We start from the raw sequence: 14830 nt of genomic DNA, 5'->3' as shown, positions 1-14830 counted from the left end.
TCTGTACGACTCCTCATCAGATACCAACTCAACTGCTCGTATTTCAGGACGCGGGATACTTCCAGCAAGCAAACACGAACTCCGTAAAGTGGGTTTTTCGACATACAGCACAGTACTTGTTTGCTAATGGTTAGAAAAGTATCCTTTGCTTTTGGCAGTTCGTCAATGAACGCCATTGTGCAGTTGTCCGCAATCCAAGATACAGACAATTTTTTTCCAATGTCTTTTGCAGTGTCTTCCTTAACCCACCCCAGAGCTGGGGTGTTCCTGTCATGAACAGTTGATCCCCGCCTCTTCCACACTTACAAACGATATATTCACTGGACATTGGAATGTTCTTCTCGGAAAAACTATACGTTGATAGTGTCAATCAGTCTGACGTCTTGCTGCGCCCTCCTCACGCGATGGCACTTTTCTGGTATTCCTGGTGTTATTAATGACAAAACTAAATAAATAAAGTAAAAAAGGAAAAAGATGTTCATTGTACCTGTACTCTGCGTTCCCTACGCTTTCCTTGGTTCCTGGAGGGTGGGAACGGGACATTGTGACCCGTCCTCGGGTTGCTACCCCTGCCCACTTTGCCTCAACCCTCCATTTGGGAGCCGGGAAGGTTCCCTGAGTTGTAGTTAAAAAAAAAGTGTTAGCGTTTGAGCTTCGTAAGATGAACGTGTATGAAGTGACAATTCGATTCCCTTTCATTTTTGTAGTTCAAGAGTAAATTTTGTGATATTCAAAATTTTGCATGTACACTATTTGTTCTTGCTACATTATCAACGTCTCACCGTTACGCATGTTAACTGCCAAATGGGGTCTGCCTCTGTGTGCAAAGTAATTCCGGGCACCTTACCAGATTACATGTGTAAGGGATTTCGCAAATCACGACTGGCATCCTTTTCAGGAAAACTCAGTGCGTTTTTCATGTACTTGTCCATAGTTATAAATATTCTTGTGCTAATAATTAAATTGAATTTGAAATAGTAAGTAGTCAAATAACATGAAATTCACTAAAACTTCCTGCAAATACAAGTGGTTTTTTAATTATGTTGCATCTGAAGTGTCATACAGATTAAATAATATGACAAGTGATGAAAAAGAATATAGATTAAAAATTGAGTCCTTGCGGGTGTTGAACCGTTGGTTCATACACGTTCCAGGAAAGAAGCCCGAACGCTAATGACTTGACCACTATTGCCTCTATCGTCTGGCGCCTATGCACAGGTAAATCACGTAATAACCGCGTAAAACTCCTCTTGAGATTTTCTCGGAATTGCCAGGTTAGTGTACCTTATTACTTGCACATTATATTGTTTTAATAGCCTAGTAAAAGTGTAAATATGTGATCCAATGTCGTGACCTCCCCTTGTCAGATATACAGAAAAGAAAGCGTGCAGCTTAGGTGCATAGTATAAAGTGTTTAATGGTCTGCAACTGCCTGAAACACATGTTTTCACAAGACAAGACTGCAATGGTTACGTAATATTGTAATAGGGCTTCGGTGAAGTTTCTGAAATGGACCCAATTCGTAAATGTTAAGGGTCGTGTTAAGATACGGAGTACATTTCTTTGGCCGCATTGCGCTTAGATGCAAAGGTGCAGCCAATCCGTATTGTGAAGAAGTAGATGAGCTCGACGAGGCTGAGTAGGCTGAAGCCCATGAACAGACCCAGCAGTCCGCCGCAGTTTGCTGAAAAGACAAACAGAGAGGATAGTCAGGCAATGAAATTGTTTTCTTAAACAACGCAAAAGTCTCAGTTATTCTGGCTATGAGAAACAATGAATTTATGATTCCAAAACATATGAAGGGAAAAATCATGGGTTAGATGACATCAGATGTACTCTTTTTCCACAAATCCATCATGAGGAGGCCCTCAAGGATGTGGAACACGTAATAAAACAAGAATATATAATATATATCTGCAGCAATAATGATTTACGACATGTGTGAGAAAAGTAGACTGGCAACACTGCGAGAGATCTGGCAATGCTGTGTTGTTCTACTTGTGTAGTTCATCCCTTGCGAGTTTCAGCTCATACAACCATCGTATGATTTTTGAGAGCGCCATAAGTGAAGTTATGTTTCTATTGTGTATTACGAAAATGGAAAAGTGGAATTTAGAACAATTTTATGCCATCAAGTTCTTTGTTAAACCTGGGGAATCCGACAGTGTGACCTCTGAAAAGCTGTAACAGGCCTATGGGTAATATTGTTTATCAAGAGCACTTATCTGAGTCCTTGTGACGTTGTTCTTTTGACAAAACTGAAAAAATATCGTAAAAGAAGGTCATTTTGGAACTCTGAAGTACAGGGTGTCCCACTCAAACCTCCCTGGTGTCAAGGACCCAGGAGAGTAAAACCACAGCAGATACGACAATGAAAAATGCACCACATTGTAGAGCATCTCAAAGAATTTATATTCGCGCATGAGAAGTGCCAAGTATCGTCGAAAGAGTGCAGCATGGTGGCATGAAATGAAAATGGCGACACCACAGCAGTGCACGCAAGCAGTAGTGTGATTTACAGAAACAAAATCACTGATTACTGCGTAAAGAAATTATCGTCGTGTGTATGAATTTGATCCACCTGATTTGAAAGCAATTAAGGAATCGTTTAAGAAGCTTCTGGCAGCAGGAAGCGCTCTGGAACATTCTGGCTGTGCATGTTATGCAGTTTCAGAAGAGACAATGGGTGACACCAGACAAAAGTTTCTAAGAAGCCCACGTAAGTCAGTTCGTCAAGCATCTAGGCAACTTGATGTACCTCGATCAACATTGCAACGTATAGTTCACCAGCGTCTTCATATGTGTGTTTACAAAGTGCAAATTGTGCAACATCTGACGCCAAACGACAAACCACGCCGACAACAATTTGCAGCAGATATGCTGCAGCGTATTGATATGGATACCAGCTTCCTGGAAAGATGTTTATTCTCAAATGAGGCAACCTTTCATCTATCAGGAAGAGTTAATAGGCATAATGTTCGGATTTGGGGTTCGCAAAATCCGCACGTTGTCATTGAACATGTTCACGATAGCCCTAAACTAAACGTCTGGTGCAGGCTAATGCACGGCAGGATTGTTGAACCGTTCTTCTTTTCGGAACAAACAGTGAAGAGGTCAGTGTATCTGGACATGTTGGAGCAGTTTGTGTACCCTCAGATACAAGACTTGCAACCCAACATCATTTTTCAACAAGTTGGAGCTCCGCCGCATTGGTCAACGGCAGTTCGCAAGTCCCTGGATAGGAAATTTTCCAATCGTTGGATCGACCCGGAGGACCCATTGCCTGGCCACCACGTTCACCCGACATTACGCAGCTTGATTTCTTCATGTGGGGATTCGTGAAGGGCCGCGTGTATGCGGCAAAGTGGACGATATTCTTACGTTGCGACATCGTATCACTACTGCAATTGCAACAATAACAGGGGAAATGTTACAAAGAACTTGGCAAGATAATGAATATAGACTCGATATTCTTCGTGCTACAAATGGTTCATATGTTGAGGTGTACTGATGATAAATAAATAAATTCTTTGAGATGCTCTACAGTGTGGTGCATTTTTCATTGTCATATTTACTGTGTTTTTATGTTTTTTGTATTTGTTTCCTGGGCCTTTGAAATCAGGGAGGTTTGAGTGGGACACGTGCTACAAATGGTTCACATGTAGAGGTATATTGATGATAAACAAATAAATTCTTTGAGATGTGATGCATTTTTCATTGTCGTATCTACTGTGTTTTTTTCCCTGGGTGTTTGAAATCAGGGAGGTTTGAGTGGGACACCTTGTACATTCAAAAGAATGTGACCAATACGTTCAAGGCACTGCAAGTTGAAGTCTTTCAGTGCTGCTACCAAGATTGGGAACAACAACTCTGGCGTGTGTAGCTACCGAAGGGAACTACTTTGAAGGGGACAATATTGTTCTATGCAGGAAAAAATAAAATTTTCGGTTGATAAAAAATCATTCTCATTACTTTTCTCACACACATCTCGTTCGCTAATATCCCTTGCACAAATCCTGTGTGAAGTGGCCCTCACGGATGTCGAATAAGTCAAACTATCTTACATGTATTTTCATTTAAGAGATATGGCAATGACAATCTTGTAACTTCTGTAAATATACAATAATACACTGAGGTGCATATGGTAACACCGGCCAATAACATTTTTGTTAAAGAATGTGAATAGTTCTCTTTGATAAGTTGTGTGTCCTGAATTCGAAAACGAAATTGAAAACACTACATACTGATTATTCTTTTGTGGCCTTACTTAAATACTCTTCAGCTTTAATTGTTGAAAAATATTTGAAATATATACCGATCAAGGAAGTGTCACACATGACACTCACTTCAGAAATCTGCCTCCTGAAGTGAAGGCGGTTTAGCAGCACTACTGCGTAAGTCATGCCTGAACACATATAATCGTTTGGTTTTTTAGCACGTGTATGTCAGCAGTGGCAGCTGCTGGAAGAAACAGCTTGTTGTTCTAAGTTCGTAAGAGCTGTACTTTGTGTTGGTTATTAATTGAGATGAATTTAATCCCACTTGCAACGAAGTGCTACGACCTTTATTTCCGATGTTTAAGGATAGTGGCCAAAACAAGAATTGACACTCACATATGCTGTTCGCTTATGAAGGAGATTATAACAAAACACTTTTGCAAGTCAGCCTAGAACATTGCTCGGGTGTTCGGGACCCATATCAGAAAAGACTAACGGAGGATATTGCATATATAGGTTGTTACCAAAGGGTACGGCCAAACTTTCAGGAAACATTCCTCACACTCAAATAAAGAAAAGATGTTATGTGGACATGTGTCCGAAAACGCTTAATTTCCATGTTAGAGCTCATTTTAGTTTCGTCAGTATGTTCTTCCACCTACGCTCAATGGAGCACGTTATCATGATTTCATACATGCTGCTAGAACATGTGCCTTTACACGTACGACACACCATGTGGTTCATGAAAGAAGTGTTTGTACGCTTCTCAACAACAGATTCGGTGACCGATGGATTGGTAGAGGTGGACCAGTTTCATGGGCCTCCACGCTCTCCTGACCTCAACCCTCTTGACTTTAATTTATGGGGGCATTTGAAAGCTCTTGTCTGCGCAACCCCGGTATCAAATGTAGAGACTCTTCGTGCTCGTATTGTGCACGGCTGTGATACATACGCCATTCTCCAGGGCTGCATCAGCGCATCAGGGATCCCATGCGGCGGAGGGTGGATGCATGTGTCCTCGCTAACGGAGGACATTTTGAACATTTCCTGTAACAAAGTGTTTGAAGTCACGCTGGTACGTTCTGTTGCTGTGTGTTTCCATTCCATGATTAATGTGATTTGAAGAGAAGTAATAAAATGAGCTCGAACATGGAAAGTAAGCGTTTCTGGAGACATGTCCACATAATATATTTTCTTTCTTTGTGTGTGAGGAATGTTTCCTGAAAGTTTGGCCGTACCTTTTTGTAACACCCTGTATACAAAGAATGGCAGCATGAATGATCATGGGTTTATTTGATCTATGGCAGAGCCTCACGGGGATGCCCGCGTTTCTACATCTGCATCTGCATCCGTATTCTGGAACCCACTGTGAAGTGCATGGCTGAGAACATTTCTCATCGTACCAATTGTTAGTGCTTATTCTTGTTCCATTCAAGTATGGACGGTGAGAAGAATGACCATGTAAATGCCTCTGTGTGTGTTACAATTAATCTAATGTTACCCTCCCTAAGGGACCAATACCATGGAGAGTTGTAGTATATTCCTAGATTCATCACTTGGTTTACGTCTACCTTCAAGTGTCTACCAGTTCAGTTTCTTCAGCATCTCTGCGACACTCCCCACAGGTCAAACAAACCAGTGATCACTTGTCTGCCTTTCTCTGTAAGCGTTCAAGATACACCGTTAATCCTATACTGCACAGGACCTACAAACTTGAGCAATATTCTAGGATAGATAGCGCTAGTGATCTGTAAGGAATCTTCTTTGTAGACTGACTACGGTTTCTTTGCATTCTACCAATGAACCAAGTCTGCCACCTGTTAGCCTTATTCGGTGAGGGTCGCACAGAATGGAGCAATTTTCTAGGCTTGTTCGCACGAGTATTTCCTAAGTAGTCTCCATTGTAGACTGACTGCATTTTGCCAGTATCATGCCAAAGTCTGCCGCCTGCTTTTCCTACTATGGTCGCGGGACAAGATGTCGGCTTTCAGAGGGGTACGGCTCACGGAGGAAAGTGCCCTGTGCACGTGAGCAACATGAGTAGCGAAGTCTTAGCGGCAAACAGGAGCCGTTTCATTGTTGTGTGGTTAAATGGTCCAGTGTTGGCAGTTCAGGGTTCAGACTAGTGATGGGCTAAACTGCGATTTTCCGATATCAGTGATTTCTGTGAATGCTACTTTTCAGTATCTGCTATTCTTAACTATGATTTGTCGCAGTTAAGGAACGTAGGTCGCGTATCCCTCCGCCACTGCTATTTCTGCGATTTGTGCTACTTCCGCGATTTCTGTGACTTCTGCTACTTCTGCGATTTCTGCTACTTCTACGATTTCTGTGACTTCAGCGATTTCTGTGACTCCTGCGATTTCTGCGACTTACCACCGTATGAAAAAGTTACATCTGCCACACAAAAAATTGCATCTCAACAAACCTGTCATTGGTAAGTACGTTTTACGTTTGTTCTTCCGTTGGTTTTAATTATGTATTAAAGAAACAACTGTGAAAATATTAATAGTGTAATTAATATGTAAGTAGCCATACAGTAGCGTAATAGTTCGTGTTTAGAAAATGAATTCTAACATATTGTTATGTTCACAGGTACCCGAACTACATTTCAGTCACTCAGTAAATTGATAACTCAAAATACCATTATCAACAGATCTGGAGAAATTGCCACTGCGTCTTTAGACCGTTTTCGTCAGACGAGAGGTTAGTTTCTAAGTGTTTCGATGGACTTAATTACTTCAGTGAAATCGATCTTGCACATGTGAAATATACCCCATTGAGTGGCTTTCATTACAGCAAATATTAGCAATCTACTCTGTCATTTATATTGCTTGTAATTAGTGACAGCAAAAATTGTTTAATAATCCTTGTGATTTTGCAGACACAGTTCTGACTCTTGATTACTGGTTTCTGTACGTATCTATCCACATCAAGGCTGTTGAGAGAGACTCGTAAAGATTCAAGACAGCTCTTACAGGATTTGCAGTTTAAAAGTGACATAATTGTGAAATAAGTGTGCACATGACTGATTAAACTGTGTTTTATTGAAGTTGTTATGCGATTTTAAAGGAATAATAAATGTTCAGTACAGTGAGTGAATAATGAAAATCTCATTTTCCACATGTTTAAGCCGTCCTATACCCGTAATTTTCCGCCACTTATTTACTGGTAAACACTAGTTGGAGCGTGACATGCCGCCCTCCCCCCCTTCTCCACAACCTTGGTGTGACACTGACCTGTAACATATCACGAAGTCTACAACATGGATTTTGAGGCTGTTGATATGAAAGTGGGAAGTACATATCTTACAGTTAAATCAGGAATTGCTTAAGTGCAGTACTTGAAAGTAACACAGGAAAAGCTTACTTATGTAGGTGGTAATAGTGTCGGCAAAAAGTTCGTGTGTGAGAAGTTGCCATGTAGAACACCAGTTGCAAAACTTTTATCCCGAGTCTTGAACTGTGCCGGAATAAAAGTGAGGCATTCATATGACTCAATAATGCTGTTTTCATTTCACTACACTTATACAGAGGTCTGAGTTCTACTGTGTTAACATTGCAAAGTCCTGTAGGCATGTGGAGTATTAACCAAAATTGTCATATTGGAAGCAGAATCACATTTGTTACGTTGCTTGATATTTTCACGAGAAAAAGGCAATGTTGCTTCTTATTAATATAATACATTCAGAGTCACAGCTGTGTTTGACCAATCATAACTGATGCTGAATGTGCATGTCGTCATATAATGTGAAGGGCTTATTTCAATAGTGGTACAAGTCCATTACCTCCACTTTTCTGTCTATAATGCTTCTGAAATTAATGATCCAAACAAACATTAAAAAAAGGTTCATTTCTAGCAAGATGCCATGTGCTGGAATATTTCTGGTATCTCAACTGTAGATTTTTCAGCGTTCATTGAACTTTACGACTCCGTATCTCAAAATGAACAAAAATGGACTTGTACCACTAATGAAATAAGTCCTTCATATGCACACACAGCACACCGATCTCGTGAGGCACAAGGCTCTCATAACGAAGTACGTACGTCGTTCAACATATGGCACTAGGAAAAGAATGCTAACTGCGCTTTTTAGTTGCTACTTGTGACTCTTAGTTGCGATTTGTCACGGAAATCGCAGTTTGACTCGGTAGCGAATAGCATAGTATGAGCTTTGCTCAACAGTTGGCACTGCTAACTGCGCTCTTTAGTTGCTGCTTGCGACTCTTAGTTGCGACTTGTCACGGAAATCGCAGAAAGCAGTATGGAATTCGGCCAACAGATGGCTCACGGCGTTTAATGTGAAATGCTACTTGCGACTGCTAACTGTGACTGAAATCGCAGTTAGATTTTGTAAAGTTGTTATTGTGATATCTGTGACTTCTCATTCACTATGATTTCTAACAGATACGCGATTTCCTGCCCACCACTAGTTCAGACTGTTATGACGGCGCCACCTGACATACCAACCCCACAGCTCGTGATGATGTGATCTGTGATGCCTACAAATCCTTTTAGCGCATGTGTAGCACGATTGACAAGGGACCATCAGACCTGTTAATCACCGAATTTGATGAGTCTTTGATATATTATAGAGCGTCCTGTCTTGAATACCGGGATAGAGGCTTATCACGCGACGACCCCCTACCTTCCGAGAAAATCGATGTTGATGTTTGATGCGTGCCTCCTGGGCGTATAATGTTCTCCACGTTTCGTCCAAGCGCGTATAGCGCACGTTCATGGATACCACTCTGGTGGTACGGGTTCAAATTGTGCTTGTGTACTCCTTTTTCAGTTTCATGGAATAGAATATCATTAAAGAGTAAATTCAACAAAATTATTCAAATTGGTCATTTTCTCGGTGATAATTTCATTGATAAATCAGTCGTTACAACAAACTTCCTTCAAAAGCGTATACCGATCGAATTGTTTTGTTCGCTGTCGGTTGCATAGGTTGCTGTGTTATAACATAATTCCGGAAACTACTGCCTTGCAGACACACAGAAAGCCCAGTTCGTGTGCATTCAAAGAGACTGTTCTTTCTTTGATCAATTTAGATACGAACCACGCGTACTTGATAATTCCTGTGAAAGCAGATGCTCTAAACTGATGCAGACCTGAGGCTGCATGTAGCATATCCTCGCGAAAAGTTATGTCTGTAGTTTCCTCTTGCTTTCAGCGTTCGCAGTACCAGCACGGCAAGGCCGTTTTCGTTAACGTCCAGAACAGATTAGTCAAACATGTTGAATGTTTCTCCTGCAACTACTGGAAAGGCTGCCGCCCCTTTTCAGAGATCACACGTTTGTCTGACCTCTCAATACGTACCTCCCCCCGCCTCCCCCACCGTTGTGGTTACGCCAGCGGTACGGCTCTCTGTATCGCTGAGGGAAGCAAGTCATCCCACCGGTGGCAAGGTCCATTGTTCACGGAGGGTGGGATACAAAATTAAAGAATATTTTTTATTGAATCTTCCGTCCAAGCGATTTCTCTAATAGTCTTTAGCAAGTAGAGAGCATTTCGAACTTTTTTCTTCAAAACTTTAACCTGCTGGTAAAAGTAAACAGCATAGGGTTGGCAAATCGGTACCAGCACCATGATACCACTAAACCTTAGCCTCTGCTCTAAGCTAGATTTGTCAAAACATCACAACTGTTAGGAATATAAGAGGTAAGCGTAAAACTTCAACATCGAATTTCTCAGGAACAAGGGGTCGTCGCACGAAACGCCGTTAGCCAGGCACTCGGGACAGATACCTTTATGACATATTCAAGACCTATCAAAACCCTTCCGTGACAAGTCTGGTGGTTCCCTTGTGAGCCTAAATGACCAGTCCATTTCATATCCCTAAGAACTGTTAGACGGGAATATTTGTATGAGATGACTGATTACAGTTGTGACCCATCGATATTGTTGTGCAGGATAGTAGGTCCCAGGCTGTCACAGCCTGGCAAATGTGAACTGGAGTTCTAAACATCTGACAGAATCAGTTGCAAAATTCTGTAACTGAATGCACCAAAAAAAGTCTATAGAATTTATCCGTGAAATGAACTTACCTATGAAATCCGTTATCCCGTAAAGTTCGCTGCGACGACTGGTGATGAACTGCATGTCTTTGAAGTATATTGAAACTCTTGCCATATCAACACTGCAAAGGAAGAAGAAGAAAGTAAAACTTTGGACTAAACATAGCATTTCCTCACCGTAACTTTATTATGAGTACAGTTCACTGCACTAAAACACGGGGGCTTGCTGTAGGATTACAGAACCAACTACAAAAGAATGAAGATTCGTCAGACTCGCAGTTTTCTTTATAGCCGGTAATAAGGCAGCCTTTGGCAAAGCGTTACGGGCAGTGCAATACCGAGTTAATACTGGACCACTGGCAGAACTGCCAAAGCTGTGTCCTCCCTCTTCTTCCCTCCATAAAAACTACATTTCCGTACTTTTTTCTGTATAGATTTAAGAAATTTTGTAATTTATAAGGCGGTTTCAATAAGAAAGAAGCTTTACTGAGAAATATTACCTAAATGAGCTCTGTAGATAAAAAATACGACTCAAACAAATTAAAAGTATCATTGTAATGAAATTATACAACCTTTCTAAAAAAAGTGGAAAACAAAGCAGAATCTATGTCTTGTTGCTTATGGCAGCTACTGTACATTAGTTTTAGTATGCTGTATAATAAAGATCAAATGATCAATAATAATTAAATCACAAATAGAAATAAAATAAAAAGGCTATAATTATGTGTGAATAACACATTCCTTTCCAAGAACTGTGTTTTTATTATAATTATGCTTTCCATTTCCTTGCTTTCAGCGAATGAGGCTCATTGGTTGTGTCACTGAAGTCGAAATTATCAGATGTGTCGTACTCTATCTACAAGACAGCTGAATTTGACAATCTGCTTCACCTAAAGTCACCTGCCTTCGCAGCAGAACGTTCAGCGCGGCTAATTGTTATGTGGTGGACCGGGGTTCGATTCCCGATACTGCTAGAGAACTTTCCTTGGGAGAGCACTGGTACCCTGTTCACTCAGCATCATTAAAGCAGCTGAGGAGACAGTCGACAGATTAAATGCTGTTGCAAGGTCAAGAAACGCGATAACGCCTGTAACGCCTTCAGAGAATGACATGCAGTCTTCGTCTATGACCAGAACGCTAAATTTTACCTACCTTGTTACCTTCACTTACTTGTCCTTAAGTATTTTTTTATCATATTTAATTTCCTGAAACAGCGTTGACAAGATGTTGCAGCAGTGGAGTTGTCATAAATATTTTGTCAGCTATTTCGATGTTTGAATAAGCATATGATTTGAAGAAGAAACAGAACTTGAAAATATCCAAATTGTAAGTGTGTCAGTGCTCCGTCAACTGTTTCTGCTGGAATTTGAAATTCGCCTTTTCATTGAAGAGCTCTTCTGTATAGATATTTCTGCTATACCTGACGCCAAACATTCTGCTTATTAACTACAACAAATATCTTAAGTAATAACCGCTTGGTTGCTCTTGTAAATAATTTGTATAACGACCGGCTTCGTAACGTAAAAGCAACATGAGCAGATTAAATCTGTGAAATTACAAAAAGCGTTCGCTAAAATTGTAACTATAGTTACAATCAATAGCGAGAAATAGAGCAAATTACTTACATGGTGAATCAAGACATTAAAGTTGCGTTGTCCATGTTGCAACGTTAAAGTCAAGATTCATCACCTAAGTAATTTGCTCATTTCTCATTATTGATTGTAACTGTAATTCGACCACAATCGTCTCAACGTCTACTCTTATGCTCAACACTTTTTTTACTCATTATTATTATTATTGTTTGACATTGCCAGCCAAAAATTCCTCTCTTATTCCAAACACTTCATCTCAGAGTACCACTTGCACTCTACGTCCTCAAAATTATTTGTTGGATATGTTCCAATCTCTGTCTCCCTCTGCAGCTTTAATCTCTACAGCCGCCTCCTAGTACCATGGAAGTTATTCCCTTGTCAAAACAAATGTCCGCTCATTCTGTCCCTTCTTCTTGTCAATGTTTTCCATGTGTTCCTTTCTTATTCGATGCTGAGTAGAATGACTTCGCCCCTTAACTTATCAGTCCGCCTGATTTTCCACATTCTTCTACAGCACACGTCTCAAACTCTTCGATTCTCTTCTTTTTGGTTTTCGCATAGTCCATGATTCACTTGCACGCAATCAGGTACTCCACTTACTTTTTGTTTTCTTTCCATGTTACTTCACTGACACCTGCTATATCTAGATTGTGCCTTTTCCTTTCCAGATTGTCTAGTTTCCCTGCCACTTTCAAACTAGTAACTTTATATACGTCGCGTGTCTTTAGTGCAGCTGTTTCCATTGGCACCTGCAGCCCCATGCCATTCATGATTATTGCTTATTCTTTCGCCTTTCAGGGGAAATTTCCTACCAAAGACCAAGAGGTTGCCCTGAAACTCTATCCACTCCTTTGCCCTCTTCGGCAAGACCACTGGCAGAAAGAGACAGATTCCTTATACCACAAGTCTTCGACTGCCATTAATGATGCTTTTTATTCAGAGTTTAAGAAGTGGCTGGCACACTGACCACACAGATACTGAGGCAGGCTCCTGACACATACACTTCCATTCAGCTATGTTCACTTTCCTACATTGTGTCTGTACATCTACCCTTTGTAACCGTGAACGGTATCAATTCGCATACATTCCTTACCATCACAGATGTGCCTCAATGTGTCCCAAGGCCCCAGTCCTCTCGCCTTCTCTGATAATCTTCAGTTTTGTCAATACGTCTAAAATTCCTCATGCTTAACTAGTCTGATGCGCTTTCCTAATCTCTGCCCTGTACTTCAGAAATGCGAAAGGCACCTCCAACTCCACCATAGCTAGTTTACCTCCTGATGTATGAATTGTCTGCTCAAGATAAGTATTTCCGAAACACAAACATAGTTATAGGGACAATCGCCTGCAACTTCAGTCCCTATGACTTGCGCAAACTATTCCTTACTGTTCTATCCAATTATCCGAATCACTAACATCCGACTGTAACAACGAAACCCCTCAACAATCCAATGAAAACCCACGATATACTGAAACTACCAACAAGCTGAACATAGGGACTGCATCACTCCATCATTTTCGAAGTTTATAGCTTTGATCTAAAACAACCTCTCCCATATCACTGTCGCCTGTACTTTTGCTCTACCCAGCTTGAATCTCTCAAAGTTCCTGGGTACCTCATCTAACCGTGACTGCTTACCCTCCCCTACTGGACTCCTTTACCAATTCCTTTCCCTCCTCATCCACACATTTCCTTGTGTCCTATACATCCAGCGAAGTCAACCCAAAATACGAATACTGTCATACTAACAAGCCAGTACCAGTGCATCGCCGGCCGGAGTGGCCGAGCCGTTCTAGGCGCTACAGTCTGGAACCGCGAGACCGCTACGGTCGCAGGTTCGAATCCTGCCTCGGACATGGTGTGTGATGTCCTTAGGTTATTTAGGTTTAAGTAGTTCTAAGTTCTAGGGTCCTGATGACCTCAGAAGCTAAGTCCCATAGTGCATAGAGCCATCTGAATTTGAACCAGTGCATGACATCGAGCCTACACCTACACAAACATCAGTAAACTTCAACAGCATCCTCCCCTCAAAACAGTGAAATCTGCTTTGACATTTGTATCCTTTCTTTCCTCTCCATAAACACCTGTGACAAATCCAATGGCTCCTCCCACTCACTTTCCCACACTACACATCACTACAGGGTGTTACAAAAAGGTATGGACAAACTTTCAGGAAAGATTCCTCACACACAAATAAAGAAAAGATGTTATGTGGACATGTGTCCGGAAACGCTTAACTTCCATGTTAGAGCTCGTTTTAGTTTCATCAGTATGTTCTTCCACCTACGCTCATTGGAGCACTTTATCATGATTTCATGCGGGATACTCTACCTGTGGTGCTAGAACATGTGCCTTTACAAGTACGACACAACATGTGGTTCATGCACGGTGGAGCGCTTGCACATTTCAGTCGAAGTGTTCGTACGCTTCTCAACAACAGATTCGCTGACCGATGGATTGGTAGAGGCGGACCAATTCCATGGCCTCCACGCTCTCCTGACCTCAGTCCTCTTGACTTTCATTTATGGGGGCATTTGAAAGCTCTTGTCTACGCAACCCCGGTACCAAATGTAGAGACTCTTCGTGCTCATATTGTGGACGGCTGTGATACAATACGCCATTCTTCAGGGCTGCATCAGCGCATCAGGGTTGCCATGCGACGGAAGGTGGATACATGTATCCTCGCTAACGGAGAACATTTGAACATTTCCTGTAACAAAGTGTCTGAAGTCACGCTGGTACGTTCTGTTGCTGTGTGTTTCCATTCCATGATCAATGTGATTTGAAGAGAAGTAATAAAATGAACTCCCTAAGTAAGCGTTTCCGGACGCATGTCCACATAACATGTTTTCTTTCTTTGTGTGCGAGGAATGTTTCCTGAAAGTTTGGCCGTACCTTTTTGTAACACCCTGTACACACCAACCCATCAGCTCCGGTGTCACCTGACTCTTCACAACACTGCTTAGCCACCTACTCTCAATTCAGTTTCTCAAAGTG

At 41.4% G+C, this 14830-nt stretch overlaps 1 protein-coding gene across 1 annotated transcript in view; it reads right to left on the bottom strand.

The window, feature by feature from the left end:
- Window positions 1-647: 647 nt before the first annotated feature.
- The window catches only part of LOC126336876 (pickpocket protein 28), a 115931-nt gene continuing 101748 nt past the window's right edge, over window positions 648-14830 (bottom strand). Inside the window, exons 10-11 of the mRNA XM_050000984.1 lie at window positions 10271-10362; window positions 648-1684 (exon numbers count right to left, since the gene is read on the bottom strand). Coding sequence (XP_049856941.1) covers window positions 1542-1684; window positions 10271-10362 — 235 coding nt within the window. The 3' untranslated portion in view covers window positions 648-1541. The remainder of the gene's footprint in view (window positions 1685-10270; window positions 10363-14830) is intronic.

The sequence above is a fragment of the Schistocerca gregaria genome, chromosome 2 (assembly GCF_023897955.1).
Source record: "Schistocerca gregaria isolate iqSchGreg1 chromosome 2, iqSchGreg1.2, whole genome shotgun sequence".
In the NCBI taxonomy this organism is placed as follows: Eukaryota; Metazoa; Arthropoda; class Insecta; order Orthoptera; family Acrididae; genus Schistocerca; species Schistocerca gregaria.
The sequence above is the reverse complement of the archived record's forward strand: the minus strand, read 5'-3'. Positions and strand labels throughout refer to the sequence as shown.